The sequence below is a fragment of the Lactuca saligna genome, chromosome 2 (assembly GCF_052625555.1).
Source record: "Lactuca saligna cultivar CGN05327 chromosome 2, ASM5262555v1, whole genome shotgun sequence".
Classification (NCBI taxonomy): Eukaryota; Viridiplantae; Streptophyta; class Magnoliopsida; order Asterales; family Asteraceae; genus Lactuca; species Lactuca saligna.
Genome location: NC_136418.1, coordinates 45,789,503 through 45,810,764, shown reverse-complemented (window position 1 = coordinate 45,810,764; position 21,262 = coordinate 45,789,503). Strand labels below are relative to the sequence as shown.

Below are 21,262 nucleotides of genomic sequence, written 5' to 3'. Positions count from 1 at the left end.
ACCCTTTCATCTTTCTTGTTGGCGATTAGTTATCATGGTCAAGAAGTAGCACCAATCAAGTATCACCTCCTATATCTTTAATGATTTCTCTTTTGCTTTTTTAGAGTAAATTACAAGAATGGTCCCTATGGTTTGATGTAATTTGTGCGTTTGGTCTTTAACTTATTTTTTTTAACTCGGAACGTCCATACTATTTGTTTTTGTTGCGCGCTTGATCCCAACTATTTGTTGTTGTTACACGTTCGGTCTCTGTCTTAACTAAAAAGATGATTATTTGAATAGGGGAAAATTGTGGAGTATGTAAGGTAAAGTAAGGAGAGCGTGTTGGGGGTGTGTTTATTTAAATAAATTAAAAAATCAAGGGAAACTAGTCTTTTTATGTAAAACAGGGACCACGCGCGTAACAAAAACAAACAATAGGGACCTTCCAAATTAAAAAAATAAGTTAGAGACCAACACGCAAATTACCCTAAACCATAAGGACCATTCGCGTAATTTACTCTCTTTTTTTATTGAAAAAGCCTTATTTATCTTTTTTGGTTCCATGCGATCACATATTCACACACACATAAGCACATAATCTAACCGTCAAACTGATTTGATTAATCATTTATTTTTTGAAAATTTAAACTCTACTTAGATGGATTTAATCCAAATATTAAGGAATTTGGTTAAGGCTTGGATGCATAATGAATTTAATCTAAAGTTAAGAATGGTGCCCTCGATGGTGTTAAAGCAATTTCTTCTAATGTTTTAAAGATGGATTCTAAAGTTCTTAATGTGTTTTGCTCATTTGAAGCATGGATTCATGCCACACACTACCGCCTTGTTCCCGAGTTGCAATTAGCAAGGGAAGTCAAGAGAAAAGAATGGAATTGGAGAGAAAGACTAATTCAGTGGCGTTCCCGAGTTAATTTTTTGGAGTGATTTGGGAAGAAATGAAAGGAAATCGGAGATATTTTTTCTCTCATAATCTTCCTCCTAAATTGGAGAGATTTGGAGAGAAGAGAATCAATGGAGGATATAGAAAATCACGTGATTACCATATTACCCTTGAACCATATAAAATCACGTAACAGCATCAAAACACAGGAAAATACAATTGTTGCTACAGTGCTTCTTCCTCCTTCACGCTGCTACTGTGTTTCTTCCTTCTTCACGCTCTGTTGAAGTTGTTGACTGTTGAAGTTGTTGACTTCCAAGATCAGGTATCTTTTTTTTTTATATCTTTTAATACGATTCTTCTTCTTCTGAACACGGTTCATCGATTTCTTTTGTATGATTATTATCTTATGATTATTATCTACCACATCAGGAACCTGTGATTATAGAACTCATCTAGAAATTTATTAACAATTAAAATTGAAACAAACAAAATACTATAAACACAACGAATATAATTTTTAAACTAACGTGATAATTCTCTTATTCAACAATTTTGATGATAGGAACAACCAATTTACCTTGTGTTCATTGAATAGTTGTGAATTCATTAATGTTCTTGAGGAATTAGGCTCTGGTACAAGAACTACATGTCAACTTATTTTGCTATGCTTTAGAGATTCGAAATACCATGAAATTTTCCAGCATCTTCCCCATTTTATTTTCTGTATTAATTCAAAATTAAAAGCCTTTACATCAAACAGATGAACCACAAAATGTTTTGATATTTCTGATCAAAATCAAGATTTTTTTATCTAATAATGATTCATTCAGTCTTCCAGATTGTAAACTTTCTGTGTTTCTCTATAGTTATGGTAATTTTTGGTATAAAACACAGTAATACTCATAAAAATTCTACTTGAAACTCAAAAACAATCGACTTTATTTGTTAAGTAAAACTCAGAACATATACATACTTAATATACTAGCTGATAGTATAATTACATATATACCCTTTGATATGATTGCCATGTATCAAGATATATAGCTATGGAGATGATCAAACAATCAATCCCATATGTAACTCTGTTTAGATATAGACTTAGTTATCACAATTTTAGAACCATTGCATTGAAATAAATACTAAAAAATCAAGTCATAGGCTCCTTAACTAATCCTAGTTGTTATATATCTATCTAACCTATAAAACAAGACTCATAGTTTAATAATTTTCATAAAATAGGTAACGATGGATAGTGACATACAAACACCTGCTCAATTTCTCAGAGTCGGGCAAAGACAAGTAATTCATCTGATTTGCTTGTTGATGGCCATTTCGACACATCGTGCCCTTGCCAACACAAACCGTCCCAAATTACCTTCTAGAAAACTTATTTTAAAGCGGCGACATATACGTGAACAGTTGTTACACGACCTTTCAAATGGTGGACAATGTCGTGAACTTATCCGTATGAGTGAGCAGGCTTTTAAGAAATTGTGCACTATCTTACAACAAGTTTGTGGTCTCCGAGCTACTCAATGCATGTCCATTGAAGAGCATGTTGCAAGATTTTTGCACATTGTCGGGAATGATTTTAGAAATCGATTTGTGTCTTGGCTATACCGTCGCTCTAAATCCACTACTAGTAGGTGCTTCCATAGAGTTCTTCGAGCAATTATATCACTGGAAAGTCATTATATTCAACAACCAAAATGTGACGTTGTACAAAAAGAAATTCAAGAAAAAAAACGATTTTATCCTTACTTTAAGAATTGTATAGGTGCAATTGACAGGACACATGTTCATGTCAAAGTACCTAACAAAGATGCCCCTAGATATCATGGTCGCAAGGGATACCCTACGATAAATGTCTTGGCTGCTTGTACGTTTGATTTAAAGTTTACGTACATTTTAAGTGGCTAGGAGGGTACAACATCAAACTCAAGGATACTAAAGAATGCACTCACTAGAGAAGATAAACTAGTAATTCCAAAGGGTAAATTTATAATACCAAAATTAGTCTTATGTGTAATCTAATTTTTAATACATAATTAATTACAAGTTATTTGTAGGCCGATACTATTTGGTAGATGCTGGTTTGCCTCATACAAATACACTAATGGCACCATATCGCGGTGTCAGATATCATTTGAAGGAGTATTTTGCTAGGGCCCCTGAGAATGCAAAAGAGTTGTTTAATCTCCGCCATGCTTCATTACGTAATGCTATAGAACGGGCATTTGGTGTTCTAAAGAGAAGGTTTCCTATCATTAGAAGTACACAAGAACCTTTTTATTCTTGTGAAACACAGTCAGACATTTTCTTGGCATGTTGTATTTTACATAACTTTTTGTTAGAAGAAGATCGAGACAAAAATCTTGAAGATGAGGTCCTACAGGAGATGTTAAATGAACCAAGAGAGGAAATGCGCCATAATATAAGAGAGACAAGTGAGAGTAATGCTGTGGTAGAGCGAATGAGGAACTTAATTGCAAATCAAATGTGGACTGATTACTTGCCAAATCGAAACCATGAGATAAATATGTCAATGTAGCTACTAGTTTTTATTATATCATTTCAATTTGATTTTGTATGGATCTTTTGTGTTTGACTTGATTTTGTATGAATCGTTAGTGTTTTGACTTTATTTGTGTTATTTATCTTTTGGACATGTTATTTACTAATTATTTGTACATCCTCTAAGTATGTATTTTTTATGTTATCAATGCTTGGTTTGTTTATTTATGATGTTATGCAGGTCAAAATGATGAAGGAAGAACAAGTTACTAAGAAAGAAGACATAAAATGGATAGATTGGATGGATTATTGTTTTATTCAATCTATGATGACACAAGATGAGAAAGGATTAAGGATTAATGGGAGTTTCATCCCACAAGCGTACTCTAACATGGTGGAAGAGCTTAATGAAAAGTTTGGGAAGAGTTTAACAAAAAGTCATTTAAAGAGTCGTTTGAAAACTTTAAAATCAGGTTTCTCGCAATGGTATGACATGTTCCGCGGAACTTCATTGAGTGGGTTCGGTTGGAATTCTGAAACACAACTAATTGAAGCGGACGAAGAAGTTTGGGCCAACCTAATTAATGTAAGTTTCTTTTATTTTATGTTACTTAGTTTGTATACATTTATGTTATTTTTCTTAACGATAATTCTATTTGGGATTGTGTGTTACAGTCAAAGCCAGAGGCAATTTCATTGAAGTCCAAAAAAATACCAAACTAAAACGAAATGATAGCTTTGTTTGCAAAAGATAGGGCTTCAGGGGTGCATGCTGAAACCCCGAAAGAGAAGAATGCTCGATTGAACAAGACTGGGGATATCAAAGTAGAAACAATTGACGAAGTGGATCAGTTACTAGCAAGCAATGACATAACACTTGAGAAACAACAAAAAAATAATGATGATGATGACGATGGTCTTGATGATATTCAAGTGTTATCTCCTACATGCTTTTCACCGGTGCAAAATTCAAGTTCTAAGAAGTACAAAAGTAAAAAAAGGAAACATGAAATCGAAGATGAAGATGAACTTGAAGTTGAACCTAAATCGTTTGAAAAGGTTATTATGAGTGCAGTTAAAGATGTGGCTTCTGCTATGAGGGAGGGTAACAAAATCTTCGAAAACTCTCATCATCGGGTTTATACTGATGATGAAATTTATAAAGAGTTAGAGCCAATGGATTTGGAACCAGATGAATTAGCAGAAGCTCTCATGTTTTTGTCGTGAAATCAATCTGATCCGGGGACATTATTTAAAGTTCCATTTAAAATACGAAAAAGTTTGCTGAAAAAAATGATGGGGGCAAGTAAATGACTTACTTAGGATGGTAGTTTTTTGATTTTTTATCAGTTTGACTTCATACTTTTTGGTTTTTGGTTTGAGTTCATACATTGGAATTTGTTTGATTATGCTTACATTGAGTTTAAATTGCTTTCTTATGATTTTGTTTGATTATTCATACATTTATGTTATTTTTGGTTTTAGTTTATTTACTTCTTTTACCTTTTATATTGATTTTGTTTGAAAAATTTATATAACTGAAGAATATACTAGAATTGTGATTAATAATGAATTATGCATTAACGATTTTTATATAAATAATCATGTAAAAAAAATAATTAAGGAAAAATAATTTAGGCATAATTTTGTTTTCAAAATAATTGTGTGGTATATATTTGAAATTATGGAAAAAGGTGACAAGGGTATAGTTGTCCATGTTTAGTTTTCATTTCTTTTCCTTCCAACTCGGGAACACAAAGAAAAATAATTTTCCTTTCCTTTCTCTCGAACTCGCGAGAACAGAAAAGTACACTTTACTTTCCTTTCCATTCTTTTCTTTTCTCTCTACATTTGTCTTCTTTTCTTTTCTTTCCTTTAAATTCCACTCGGGAACACGGTGTACATGTTTGCTTTAAGTCCTGAAATAAATCATTTTACGTATATGGATTGATGTAAAACACTAAAACTTATGGTTATGTGTTATTTTAATGTATTTGAATTGATTTACAACTTATTTTTATGTGTATTTTTAATCTTTGAACTTGTAAACATTAAATTCATGATTTACATATGTATGTAAGTGTAGGAAAATAGGAAAAATGATGTAAATTATAGAAACCGATTGACCCGGCGGTCGAACCGGTTAAACTAGTTGGAAACCGGTCACCATACCGGTTCAACTAAAAAACCGATTTTTAAAACACTGATTATTTTCCTAGATCTGTCTATACTAAAGATGGTGTTATTTTACAGGATTTGATAGATAAAGAGATCTCAAAGTGAATCCTCTCTAAAGCACTTTCGTGCTAGGATTCAAGGTTTGGCTTCTAATTTATATCAATGGCAACTGCAGTGAGGGTAATTTAGTATTCCATATGATCATGTTGTCCTTATCTTTTTGTAGATGTGTATCTATAGCAATTATCAGGGGCGTAGCCATATAGGTGCAAGAGTGGGCTTTGGCCCCTTTTGGCACTCATATAAATCATGGAAAGGCCAAAAATGATCCCGTGATCGGATCCGCAAGTGAAAACAAACACAAAATATCTACACACTACAACATATACAATCTAACTAGCAGTTATACAAAGATGAATGCCCTTAATAAAGAAAAGGTAGATCAGCCACGTTGTAAAATGTTCCTTTATGAACTAGAAAAAGAACGGTATGGCTACAGTGATATCTTTCCTTACCATAATGCTTTTTCATATGAAGATGTTTCTTGTAATCAGAAGCAAAAATACCAAATTCAAAAAAAACCCTAGATAATCCAAACACTTAAAAGAAACATTATATCAATTATCCAACTATCATAACACGTTATATATAATAAACAAAGCTTAGAAGACCAAATATTCACAGAATAAAAACACTTCAAGTAAAATTGATACTCAACATAGGAAACGAAACTCAAATTAGTAAACACTTCATAATGCATTTCATGAAACACATAAAGATAACCAATTCATATAAACTAACCTGAGTGACGTTTCCCGATAAATTAACTCCGGTTTTCTAAATAATCAAAAGAGCTAGGGTCAAGTGCATGGCAAAGGGGAATAGCTAATGAACCGCATGAATGGTTTGGGGTTTCTAAGGTCATTTTGTCTTCATCATATTCAACTAAGGAGTATATTACACATTTTACCGCTTGTGATTTGACCAAAATTCACAAGTTTGGCCCTATTATTAGACTTTAATTTGACCGGTCTATGTGGTTTGATTTTGTTGAACTTGTGGTTACTAATCCATATAAAAGGAACATCTTAGTTGTAATTATGTATTCTATAACCACATTCATACATTCATTAGATATTCAAACAAAATATACACAATCTAAATAAATCTCTATTCTATAAAAGAAAAGTATTCTATAACCACATTCATGAATAATGAAACAATGATAGAGAAGTAAACACGAATACATATGGGATAATGACCTATTCTATTTTTGTGCTAATAGTGTAACCTTTTATGTCTTAATATTGATAGTAGGTTTGACTTATTAATCAAAATAATCAAAAGAAATTGATGAAGTTGTGCATTACTCATGAAAATCACAAGAAAAATAACACACTATATGATGAAGTCATGGTTTCCATACACACACAAAAAAACATATTTTTCACAATAAACGCTACTGTTAAAAAGAAAGGAAATCTTTAGAAAAATCTCAATATTTTAGAAAGTTTTTTAATAAAGTCATCAGTTTTATTTTTTGAACTAAAATGTCCCAACTTTTTAACTTTTTGAATAGAAAAGCCTAAGAAACCAGGTAATTTATTCACATTAGCCCTTTTTGACCTGTTCACTAGATCATGAGACCAAATCGTTAATTATTCAAAAATAATGAAACTTTTCTGTAGATTTCATCAAAACTTGTATATATAATATATAAATGTAATTTTTACGTATTTATGTAACTTTGTTAAGTTTTTATGTGTATATGTTTACGTATTTTTATGTATTTTAAATGTAGAAATGTATATTATATATATATATATATATATATATATATATATATATATATATATATTTATATATATACACACACACATAAAAATATATATAAATACATAATACATAGAAAATAACACATAAAAAATATGTAAAATATTTAAAAATATATATAAATACATAATACATAGAAAATAACACATAAAAAATTTTGGCCTGTATTTTTGGGATTATATATGTATATATATATATATATATATATATATGTATATATATATATATATATATAACATCCCAAAAATACAAGCCAAAATTTTCGTTTTAATCAAGTTATTACATAAAACCATCCATATAAAAACATTCATAATAATATCTCATGTCAAAACCAAAATGTCAATAATCAAAACATAGTATCATGAAACCATATCATAGTGTAATCCCAAAGATCTCGTGTGCGGAAAACATGGTGTGATGCCTTCCGATCGAGCCGACTCCTTTCCTTTGAAAACGAAGTACCTGAAACCAAAACTGAAAACCGTAAGCACGAAGCTTAGTGAGTTCCCCCGTCATACCACGTACCATACAAATGACATACTGCCAGACATAACAGGCTGCCCGACCTACCCCATGTCAAGCATATTTGGGTGCCCGACCTACCCTGCTGAGTATACCGGAGTGCTCAACCTACCCCTGTTAGGCATACCGAGGTGCCCAACCTACCCCTTCGTTCCTGCCGATCGGTAACAACAGACTATTTCACCCCTACTACTACCACATAATATCATATCACATATATCATAATTTGTCTAGCATAGCTAGGTATTAAACTACCCTTTCGGCCCTATCGACTGGTAACCGGGACTATTCCCCTACTACCACTATCACATAACATCATATCATGCTAGCACATAAACATATCAGATAGTGGCTAACCATACAATTATCACAAAGATAATTATCTAACAAACAACTCCTACTAGTGGGATGACATTGTGGTCTTAGACCCACTTCTACTAGAAGGTAACTCACCTCGTACTGCTGAAGCTTTCTGCAGGAAATCCTTCATTGCTGACCAAGCTACTCCTCGTTGTCCATACCAACAAATCACCCAATTAGCAATTGGGTTTCAAACCATAATCCGTAATCCATACATGGGGTAAAACGACCATTCTACCCCTAGCCCAGTATGATGGAACACTAAGGCCCAACCCAAAATGAAAGTCCAACACTATAATGTCCATAAATCCATCATTGGCCCAACTTTCCAAATTGGGCCCAAACCTTTCTAATGGGTCTTATCCTAAAATCCAATAATTTCCTTAGTCCATAATCATGTTTCAAATTGGCCCAAGAAGGTCCATAGTAACCTAGTCCAAAAATTGGCCCAAACTGAGGCCCATAATGCGAAATCCATTTCTATATTGGGCCACAAGGCCCAATAGGCCCAACTTTTCCATTATTGGCCCAAAGATACATTTAAACCCAACTATTAGAAAATCTAGGCCCAAAACCATTATGGCCTAAAGGTCTGAAGTCCATAAAAGCCCAAACCTCCTGAGCGCGTACGCCCAACGTACCTCTTCTGTACGCTTAGCGTACTGGGCAAAAGGGTTGTACACCCAGCGTACTACATTGTACGCCCAGCGTACCAACGACTTATGCACAAAATACATTAAGTGCTTAATGCGTCAAACCAAGGGACCAAATTACAGACCTGATCTCTACTTAACGTCATAATCCATAAAGTCACTAACTTGTTCACTTATATGACCCACATGAACCCAAACTCAAAGTATAGCAATCTACTTCCATAAAAATTACCATAACTCTTTCATGAACCCATTAAGACCTCCAAGATGGCAACTTTCCTACCTAAGGGACTTAAATAGCTTCATGGGTGGCAACCCTAAATCCGGAAACAGATTTGCACCATAAAAATACATTCTTGAAACCAAAAAGGGGCAATATACATGAGAACCTAGATCTATGATGTAAAAGAAACAAGATGAGAACTTTATACCTTCAATAGGCTGGAAATGAGGTAAAACCTCTGAATCTACAAGCTCTCTTCAATCTCTTGATTCTTCTCTAAACACCTTCTTCTTCAAATCACCCAAGATACTCCTCTAGTGGCCATCCAAGCTCCAAAATCACTCAAATGAGGACTAAGGGTTGATTTTTTGAGTTTAGAGGGTGGAGGCTTAAGATATTAGGGTTAGGTTATGAGATAAGGAGCTTAAATAGGGTCCAAGACCCTAAAATAGGGTTCTGATCTGACTGGCGTACACCCAATGTACTCGGAAGAACATCCGCGACCATCCTGGTTAGTACGTCCAGCGTACTCCAAGTTACACCCCGCGTACTGCCTTCTTATGTAGTAGGCCCTAGGTACTCTTTGTGTACGCCCCGTGTACTCGGTTAAGCCTGAAAACCACAAAACTTCTAAAGGCCATAACTTCTTTATTATAAATCCGATTCCAACGATCCTTATATCCACGGAAAGGTGACGAGAAGCTCTACACTTCTATCAACTTTTATCTTCCTTAAGACCTTCCGAACAAAAGTCTATTTTCCACAAAATCCCAAACTGACAATTTACCAAAACACCCCTAGGCTCCAAAACACGAACCGAACATCCGGATCACTTCTAAGACATCACTAGAACCCAAATGGGTATGGATCTTACATTTTCAAAAGCCATAATCCTTATAATGACCAACCTTCAGGTCACAGCCTCAGACTAGGAGTCAATTCGGAACAGGGTGTTACATTTCTCCCCCACTTAAATTAGATTTCATCTTCGAAATCATTCGTTACCATCCCCGATAAACCAGACGACCTGAACAATATGGCCGCAAACCCGGGAATACCATAGCCTTCCCATGGTTTGAGTTCCATAATGGTGTATCTCCCTGACCGACTGCCTTCATTGTATTGGTACCATACTCAAACCTTGTCGAACAATTGATCAACCACAGAACTTCCAACTCTGATGAATTTAATGCAACCTTCGAAGATAAATTCCCTAACCATAATCCCACTCTTATACTTGATAGAAGACTCAGATAATCCTTTGAGTAGAAGATTCATCCCTAAAATGGTTAGACTCATACGAGAGCTGCACAACAGGGTCAAATTAACTACTCTAGGATTATTTAATCCCACTGCAAGTGACTTGACACTTCCCAATCTATTAGTTACTCCGTCTAAACTTGCAAACCTGAAACACTAATACTGTCTGAGACACCGAAATCGTCCGAAACACTGAACTGCCTGAAACAGTATGCTACCTCCTGGCTGCTCTCCAAAATCCACCGAGACCTCCCTGGTCTCAATTCGTTTATCAGTCATCTGGAATACCGGGTTTTGGCCTGGATGTGGAGGCAAAGGACCCCTACTTAGTCACCTCACATGAAATCTGAACGAAATCCTTGTCTATCAATGGTTACCACTAGTTATCTTGACACTATGGTTCTAACAACCTCCTAATCCAATCGATCGGGTCCATGCGTCGAATCCTGAAGTTACCAAATCCAAGGCTAAGAGTGATTGCTACATAACCAATGGTAGCCTTATATCACAAATGACCTTAAGCAATCCATTGCTTCCATGATCTCATAACTGTTATGGTGTTCCTATAATCTTATCACTGGCTTAACCAAGTCTAATCCCTCTTGGGAAATCCATAAACCAATACGTGGAGTTATCACGTCATCACTGTTGCACCCGAACTGGTGGGTACTATTGTTCCTTCTGTGCTCTAACAATACGCTCATGCCATCTACCAACCTAGTGAATGTTACGGCTACACCCGTAGTCTCACAACACTTTATCATTATCAGCTAACCATGTGAATGCTACTGCTACACCCTTAGACTTACAACACTTCCCACACTACCTGTGACAACCGTCAAAATTCGAGTCGGCTCTAGATTTGACTAGACTTAGTTGCACATATAGGCACTATACATACTAGACTTACTAACTAGAAGCTAAGTTATAACCTAGTATAATCTTGGAAACAGATAGAAACAATGGATGGTGTACTTAGATTTCACATTGGTATGCGAATTCTACTACTACTAAACTGTAGTGACTATCCATATTTGGGTCACTCTTTGACTCGAACACCATTTCATGAATCATATACACATATCATGCACTTGACCTAGAAGTAGAAGTTAGTTCAAAGTCTCATAGAAACTTAAGTCAAGTTGATGAGTAGGACTAGTATACTTGATTCCTCGATTTCGCTTGAATCTTAGAATCACTACATAGAATGCCAATCAACCGATAAAAATAAATTACAAACATTATTTATAACTATAAAAGAGTTATAATACCATAAGATAATTTAAAGTCTCAAATATTCTATTTATTTCGATAGCCAAAGATTTATTAAATCTTAAAACCCTTAAATGCCTAAAACCAAAATTTATAAAATTTAACCTTAAAAACTCTATAAAAATAGTTATGAACCTTATAATATGTTCTTATAATAATTAAAATTATGAAAATGAATTCAAGGAAAATAAAATTTAAATTATCAATATTTATTCCTAATTAACAAGTTAAATCAATAATTTAATAAAACAAATCATGGCTTAATGCATACTTTATAAAAAATGGGAAAATTTATAAAAATTGAGGGAAAATTTTATAAAATAAATGGAAGAGGTGGGGAGTCTCTCTCCTCATTGAAAATTCGGATTTCCCTCCCCATATCTCTCCTCTTCCCAACACAAAATCATTCTTCTTCTCTCTCACACTCCATTTTCCCTCATTCTCTCTCATTTCTCTCTCACACTCTCACACACATTTTCTCTCTTCCTCCCACTATGAACCACGAAATTTTACAGCCAACATGTCCAAGAACACTCAAGATACTCAAAATCTTCATCATCTAATGGTGTTCATTAAGGTAGAACATGATTTCCTTTCATTTTACTTCAAGTTTTCATGGATTTTCTTGCATTTCTTTGTTCTTCTACACCATTCTAATGAAAGATCATGAACACATAAACATACGCACACACAAACTCACGGTTTTGATGATGATGGTGGTAGGATTTCACCCAAAAACAACATGCATGTTGTTAATGGTGAAATCCAAGGACCAAAACCTAAGTCAAAATCAACATAATGCACTTTTCTACAAGTTTTGGGTAAAAATCACCACATGCACTCTAAGTTTCTCTTTTAAAAATGATTTTTGAACATTTCAAACTCATGAATGATCTTTAAACCAACATGCATGTGATGATCTTCAAGCTTAGATGCTAGATCATCAAAGTATGTTGTTAAAAGCTTTCAAATATGTTCATGAAGGATTTATTTCCAAATAAATATATAAAACTCCTTTTCTAAGTAAATCCGATTTTTCCCAGATTCCCATTAACAAAATAAGATGCTTTGTTATTGTTTAACATGTTTTTGAATTTTCTTTTTGTTTGGCTTCAATAAATCATAAAACCACTTTAGAGAAGGTGAAAGGGCAACCTAACAATTTTCGCAACTTATACTCTCTGTGGGAGACCTATAAAAATATTTTCAGAAGTTTTCATAATGTATTCCTATTTTTCTTTGATTTTTGTATTTATAATGGTCTAAAAACAGGAAAAATAGTTTTACTGTTCCACAAATTATGAAAATTTACCAGAACATCTTGTAGTACATTAGGATGCTACATAAGAATTTTGATAATTTTTCTCTTCTGTATACTTGTTTTCTTCTATTTTCCCAAGATTAAATACACTTAAACCCAATTTTTATTAGAATAAATACACAAAAATCATAAAATTCAGTTAAACAGTTTAGAAATTCATTTTTATATTTTTCCCACCTTAATAATGTTTAATAATAGTGTTGCAAAAAATTTGGGCAATTTTGGAAACTGTTTTCTATTTATTTCAATTTTTATTAGAATAAATGCTTAAAAATCATAAAATTAGGTTAAATAGTTTGGAAATCCATTTTTATATTTTTCTCAGCTTACTTATGCGTAATGGCAGTATTATAAAAAGTTTGGTGTATTTTGTTAACTGATTGCTATTTTTCATGAATTTTTATCTATTTAGAGAATTAAATATATGAAAAATAGTTATACATATCCATAATCCATGAAAATTAATCTAGAAGTCTTTTAACACATTTAGAACAAAAATCTGAAGTTTGATAATTTTTATTAACTGTTTAGTATTTTTCATGATTTTATGGTTATTCAAGAAACTAAAATGGTGAAAAAAATAGTTAGACGAATAAAAAATTCAAGAAAATTTATCTTGAGGTCTTTGACTTCAATTAAAACTGAAATGCAAAGTTTGGGAAATTTTAGAGCTTAACTGATTTATGTTGATGTGGATGAAGAGGAAGATGAAGCGAGAAACTTGTCAACTTTTTCATTTAGATCTTTTAAGTGTCGCTTTGTAAAGGGTGCATCATCATTATCCTCACTTTGAACTCTATAAGGACTGTAGTAATAAGATTCAAATTCAACATCTTCTCCAGCAAGAACTTGGAAAGAGTATGTGGAATGAGATGGAGAAATGGGTGTGGAAGTGATAGGGGTTTCAGTTCCTGAGGTAGGTGCCCCCGTATCAGATACGTTGACATGAACTGGAGGTTCAGGTGTGTTGGTTGTTGTTGAAGTTGCTTGAGTGAAGATCGATGGAGGGAGAGGTGCAGTGGAGGTAGGTTGAGAAGAAGTAGGTGGTGGAAGTGGTGCAATGGAAATAGGTACTATAGTATGAAATGGAGAAGGAGGAGGAGTTGGAATTGAGTCATTAAGTGGTACCTCGGGAGATAGAGAACGTGGAGGCGTATCTCTTCTCGGTGATCCTTCAAGGTGAGCATCTTCACCTTTGGCTGATTTCTCTTGATCGTGATCAGAAGGAATGTAATATGAATCACTAGGCGAAGCTTCCTTGGGTTTCCTTGCCATCTTCTTCACCTTTCGCTTCTTTGGTGCAGAAGGAGCTGCTTGTTCGGCCTTACGCTTTTTGGGCATAGAGGCTTTGGAGGATTGACCTTCTTTCTCCTGCTTCTTTTGATCAGGCTTCTTCCCACGTTTTGCTGGCCTGTCAGCTTCATCAGGGATTTCTGCATCTTAGGAGTGAGTTGTCTCGGTCCTGAAGAAGGAAGCTTTTTGTATTCCCTGATGACCTAGCTTTCAGTAGAGACACACTGATACATTGATCCGGGAATGGAACCGACAAACAAGAATTTGGTTGTATCTGAGATAATGATCTTGGTGGTGTGGAAGGTGCCAATTGACGATCTCAGTGCATCAACCATGATAGGAGCATTAAACTTCTCAATTACCCATTGAGTGACAAGGGTCCAAAACCCGCCACAGGAGATTTTAGAGTGTCGAGAATAGGAATAGCGGCTTTGTACCAGTTGGGACCAGAAAATGGATCCATAATCCAAGTTTATGTTGTGATAAAGACCATAGAGTAAGGTCATTAATGCCTTGCTAGCCCTATCTGACCAAACAACCCTTTCAACAAATGCCTTGAAAAGAAGGGTAAATAATTCGTTCCACTTTGATGGAAGGCAAGATTTCTTGAACTTGGTCACCGTTGTAAGAAGATCAGTATACCCCATATCATAGAACATTGTGAAAAGCTGAGTCGTAGATATGGAGTCAGGATTAACCAAGGAAGAATCAGAAGCTAGCCCTAACTGTTGGGTTATGAGCATTCTAACACACCTAAGTGTACATGCAACCCTAAATACCTTGGATCTATGTTTTCTCTATTATACATGCAAATATGAACATCCAAGGTATTATCCTAATCTAGCATACAAAACTATCAATATAACAAGATAGAATACATACCTCTTTGATGTAGAATGTCTTCATGAAGCTTGAGTGCCTAGTGCCCCAAGTGTGACACCTCAAATGGTTCACACAACACCAAATACACTTGGAATAACTTGAGAGAATTCTACACTTCATAAAATCGGCTAGCCCTCTCTAGAATAATCTAGTGGCCGATTTTGTCAAGAATAAGATCTTTATATAGTGTTACAATTAGGGCAAACCCTAATTGTCATGACTTTCCATTTCCTTGGATCCATGGGTTCAAATACACAATGGAGCATCCAAGGAGCATCATATGGGTTTTGGCCCAACTAGATAATCCATGGAGCATTAGCCCACTATACAAGTATGGATGATTTACACAATCAACCCATATATTTAATTAGTCTTCTTTTGATCACTTAATTAATCCTAGATTAATTCTTGATCAATACTAATTAAATAATCTTATTATTCTTATTATTAATATACTAGAACTTATAATATATTAATAACCATAAGTGTCTTATTTCTCTCATTATAGTCTATCCAAGTGCATGATGCCATGCAACCCAAATGGACCATGCCGGGTCGGGTCAAGTCTTACCAATTATAGTTATGGACTTAGACATTAATCCAACAGTCTCCTACTTGGATAAGTCTAAAACTATTTTTGCGTATGACTTCAGGAACCAACTGGCAATCGTAGCTCTCAAAAGCTTCTGTCGAACTCTGACCTTGTAGATGAACTATGATCTTGTCAATGACTTGTCCATTAGATAAGGGATCATATATTCCTACATTCTAGATATCATATGGACTGAGACATGGATTATAATCATTCTCTCTGTCCATTTGTTGTTTCCCGATTTCCGATTTATGACGACTGACTAATTGAACAAATCAAATCAGTCCTGGCCCGGCCAAGCACTTCCATTTGTCATCATCAAATCATCGAGGGGCCCACAGATATCGCTTTTATCCCGAAGGTAAAAGGAATGGATAAACTTCGATTCATATGGCTTGTTCTACTACTTGTTGAATCATACACAAAGACACGTTTTATAACATCGAGTTACCAATGCGTTTCGTGCAATCAATGTACAACCAACTCATAGTAACAACTCATATCTCTAGGTTTGAAGAATATAAGATATTATCGTCTCATGATCACTCGTGATAAAATCCATGAAGTGATTCCAATGAGCGCGGGTTGAATCCAATACTCAGAACTTATGAGCACTCATGAGTGTTGTAGCCCTTTGTCCAACAACTTAGACCTCTACAAGCCAACCCATGACAGTCTTAATTCATATCTACTTCCAACATATGACCGACTGTGGATGGTTTGAATAACGTAGTCATTCCGGATGAATAAACTAGTTTATTTGGGAAGTCAAAACATGCAAAGTGAAACACAATAATAATTGAATCCAATATGGTCTCAGAACTTATGAATATAAATAAAACACCTTTTATTTATCACCATATGATTACACATTATTCATTGTATACTGTTTCAGCTATCAACATTATTCTTGAATTTAAAACAATAGTTGTCCCATGCTCCAAGCATGCACACTATGTTTTCTAAACACTAGTCATGCCATACACCAAGTATGCATAATATGTTTGTCTATGATCTTTATTTTGTGAACTAGATCAAATGAACATAACTTCAATGATTCTCTTTTCACACTCCCAAATCCTTACTGCAAATGCAAGAATTCCAAATTCATGTCATTTACTGAAATCTGTTAGATTCTAAACTTATATGCATCGATCCTCTTGTAATGATTATGCACAAAGTCAGAAAGACTTAACAACAATCATTACAGAGCATTCCAAAGGAGATCAAGTCCTTGGAACCATCCTTCTTGCATTAAGTTTCCTTAATCTTACACAAATTGAAAATTCTAACTTAGAAACATTTCCAGATTCCATTTCGACTATCACTTCTGAACAAGAGTTGCCTCCTTACAGATTATGTCAATATGGTCCTTCCAGAATTATCACTATACTTCTAACTGTCATTGAGCAACCAATCTTTGGTAAACCTTAGATTGTCCTCGACAATTGTTTAATCCTTTTAGTCATATCCAGTTCTAAACCTTTTCCCTTCTTAATGCCCCAGGCATTTGGAAATTTTTAGAAAGGATGAATATAGCACATGTAATAGATCCTATATCCGAAGCATATGGGACACGATTCATGATGTCTCACATAAAGACTAAACCAGTCTTTTGCTATAACATTTCCATTTCAATTTGCCAAGTTCTCATAATTCAAATTATGAAAAGGGATGCCGTAATCATAATCGAATTTAAGAACGCAAATAATGGACCCATATACAGAATTTCCTTATGTTGAGCCATTCCAACATGAAATTCATATATATCCTTGACTAAATGATTAAAACCTCATGATCTAAGCTTATAGATTTGAGATGAAGTATAATTTCCTCTCCCTTAATTATAGCAAAACAACTTTTTCCCAATTGAAACCTTTTGTTTTCTATAATTAACATTGCTAGCTTGCAATACTTATCGTAATTATCATGCTCCCACTAACATGATGATTATTAGCATAACACTTATGCTCCCACTAGCTTTGACATGTACTCAGAAAGCTCAACTTCTAGAAATCAATACTTTATTGACTTTCTGACCAAAGTTCAGATTTCTGATACTAGATTGTTTTGATAAGACTTTATCAAAAAACATACACCTTCCCTTAGATAGCACATTTGTGTGTCTAAACAATTATGAAGAGGGATGCCGTAATCATAATGGTTAGACCTTTTTGCCACTTCTCACAAGTCCAAGTTAGTGTGCCGGTAAACCACACACGCTCCACTAACGACTTTGAGAATGCAAATATCCTAATTGCTATCTAGCTAAAATCTACTTAGTGGAAGTGTTTCCTCACCATCATTTTCATGAATCAGAGAGAAACCTTATGACACTTAGATTTATTGGTGTATGAGTTCCTACCCATATGAATTTGTCAAAACCATAATCACAAGACAAGGATAATGACAAATCCAAAACCATATGGATTGAACTCAATCTTAATTTCTTGCCACCTGGCAGCTCAAGGGCCTACCATTGCTTCCAAGTTGTTGTGCAACACATTGAGAACTCTAAGAACTCATATGCAAAGCCAACTTTAACTAGAATGGGCACAGAATATGTCAACACGATAGGTTATAAACCTCAAGTCGTGTGCTAGTGAAGAACTTCAGGTTTCATTCTTGATTAGTTCTTGAGAATTTCAAGACCTTTAAAACTCCCACTGTCCTCTTGACCTATAAGACTCCCTTGTCAAACATCCAAGAGATAGTGCGGATTCTAATCAAGACAAACACTTCACACAATTGGCCTTAGTTGGTCTTTGTTTTATCCAAAACATCACAACTTACCAATTTCAAATGTACAAGAGTAGAAAACTTTTACTCTTACATTTGATAAGTGTTTTAAACCTTCTTTAAGACATGTCACTCAAATTACAATCTTGGAGTACGACTCTAAGACTTGTATTGGAACGAAGTATGACTCATCTTCTTGATTTAACCATTTCAACAATTCAAGATCCCTTCTTCTTAGTCATAAGAATGCACTAAGACTTCCTTAGAGAACTAATTTTGATATGGTTTCTTAATCATTAAGATGATCACAAAACTGATACTAAAGTACTCTCCCATCTTTTTAGATTTGAGAAACTTTTATCCTTCTGCCTAATTTGATTCTTCTTATCCGCTCTGCTATGCATTGGAACCTTTTCCAATGTCTCAGAGTTACACATAAGCTTGTAAGTATAATCATATTTACTGAACTCTAGTAAAATATGACGAATAGTCTTATATCTTTTGTGGTGGACTTAATCAGTGCACATGACTATGTACTCGATCCCTTAGTCCATTACTTGACTCACACATCCATGTGAATAAGTAATTAGTCTTAATTTTTCCAATACTTGAAAAGTTCTCATTCATCATGCTATACAACTTGCATGATTCCAAGTCCCGGTCCAATTGAGACTTTGGATGATGAGAATCTTTCCTTATTTGGTAAATTTAGACATTACCACAAATGAATGAATCAATTTCATATTTCCACTCTTGCTATTAATGGAATCATATAAGCAACAATTTTTTCCTCAAATGCCATTGTAAGGATATTTTTAAAATAAATAAAATCAAAATTTTCTTTTATTTTAAAAACTATGCGGAAAAACTTATCCTTACAATCCATATAAAAACTTGTTGTTATCTATTCCTTAGCAATATCTCATAACTCCTAAAAAGTAGCTCAAGAATCCGATTTTCAAACTACGCGATAGAAATCCATCTATGCGATCAGATTCAGCATATTCTTTCTTTAAGTTCCTTTACTTTTCTTTGATTCTTAAAACATTACCATGTGACCCAGTCACATCATGCATCAAGAATCTCAGAATAGAAACTTAACAGAGTTAGAGTAGTGGACTTTACCTGAAGTAGAGTCAACCTTATTGACTTTAACACCCTTAGGTAAATTTGGCAGCTTCGCAAATAATGACCCTTTCTTTGGCAATATAAACATATGGACCCTTTGATAATGGTACATGGGACTATCACAGACTTAGCTTTTCTCTTTACCATTTGTTCAACCGAGTTGACTATGGCCGATCCCTTTCCATTGGGAAGAGAATGCTTTTTCTGTATTTCCAGTGTCACCATTGTCAATGTCCATAAAGTTTCAGGAAGTTGATCTTAACAATAGATAAGATCATTAAGGGTCTTGTCATAGTCTATTTTATAGGTGTCCCAAAGAAACTCACTATGTGACTTAGAAAGTGATTGAACCACCAACTTTCTCAAGACATTGACACCCAACTCTCCCGGCTTGTCAATATGTGACTACATCTCCAAGATGTGATCACACCTAGACCTTGTCTTGCCAATAGGGTTCGAGTGACCTTAAATTTTTCAAGAACTTGTGGGTTAGGGAGAATAATTGGAGGAGGAGAGAGAAATATGATATCCATGGGACATCATATTCATTTAGGAAAGCTTGTTTCAAGAGATTTGGGAAGATTATAAATGTCTAAACCAGACATGTTTTGGGAGATATTCAAGATAGTTGATTTAAAGTCCTTAATATGACACCCAATATGAAATATTAAGGCTAGGACCCAACAGACTATTTTATAACTTAGAAGAGGTATGCCGTAATCCAAGATATAAAACAATTTAAAGGTAGGTGAATGACGATTCACCAATTTCCACCAAGATAAACGAAATGTATTATTAGGTTTTAATTGGATTTGGAATTCCTAGATCTTTTGAGATTCATTGAACTGTTCAATGGCATGTTTCAATCTCGAGTGTGCCCTTCAGGTTTTGTGACTGGGATGCCGAGGATCACAAAACAAGGTGTGAAGTAACCATGCAAATTACTTGGTACCCTTAAGTGTTTACCCCTCAATCGATGTGCCGGTTAACCACACACGCTCCATCGATACTATGATAAACATTAAGTTACCCTTTGCCTACCTTGTTAAATACGAGTTAGTGTGCCGGTTAACCACACACGCTCCACTAACCGACTTAAACAAAGTGCAAAGTCTAATTTCATGGATTAGCACCTTATTCACATTTTCCTAAGTAACTAAGATTGGGAATTATTAAGAGTTTAGTTACTTAGTATTTATCATTAATACTTTTAATGAAGGGAGAATTATAGTCATGTCAAACCCGTTCGGCTAACGACCCTCCACCAGTCAAGCAAGCGGTGGGTGAGAGTGGACACCCATTAAGTTGCCATTTTATAGGCAACAACCTTATACCCTCCTTATAGACCGGCTTCGTGAATGAGGCGTACTAGCGGTAAGACCGACTTTACTCTTATACACATATATATATATATATATATATATATATATATATATATATATATATATATATATATATTATTAACTTATAATATTATAAAGTATAAGGGTTGAATTTTAACTTTTAAAATTCTAAGGGCTAACTTGGAATTAAAGTATTCATAAGAGAAAACTTTACAAATTCCAAAACTTGAGGGCAAGTTTTGAAACTATTCAAAACTAATTAA

The 21,262-nt window shown here is 34.4% G+C and overlaps 1 protein-coding gene and 1 pseudogene across 1 annotated transcript; both read left to right on the top strand.

Annotated features, from left to right (window-relative positions):
* Positions 1-2,131: 2,131 nt before the first annotated feature.
* Positions 2,132-3,437, top strand: LOC145029681 (protein ANTAGONIST OF LIKE HETEROCHROMATIN PROTEIN 1-like). Its single transcript, XM_078978173.1, has 2 exons — positions 2,132-2,765; positions 2,956-3,437. The coding sequence occupies exons 1-2, from the start codon at positions 2,132-2,134 to the stop codon at positions 3,435-3,437; spliced, it is 1,116 nt and encodes a 371-aa protein (XP_078834299.1).
* Positions 3,438-3,791: 354 nt separating this feature from the next.
* LOC145029680 (uncharacterized) lies at positions 3,792-4,714 on the top strand (annotated as a pseudogene).
* Positions 4,715-21,262: the final 16,548 nt, after the last annotated feature.

Excerpts from the sequence above, each read along its gene's own strand:
- LOC145029681 (XM_078978173.1), top strand. The coding sequence starts at position 2,132 with ATGGATAGTGACATACAAACACCTGCTCAATTTCTCAGAGTCGGGCAA. Across the intron at positions 2,766-2,955 it reads GATAAATGTCTTGGCTGCTT|GCCGATACTATTTGGTAGAT; the intron begins GTACGTTTGATT and ends AGTTATTTGTAG.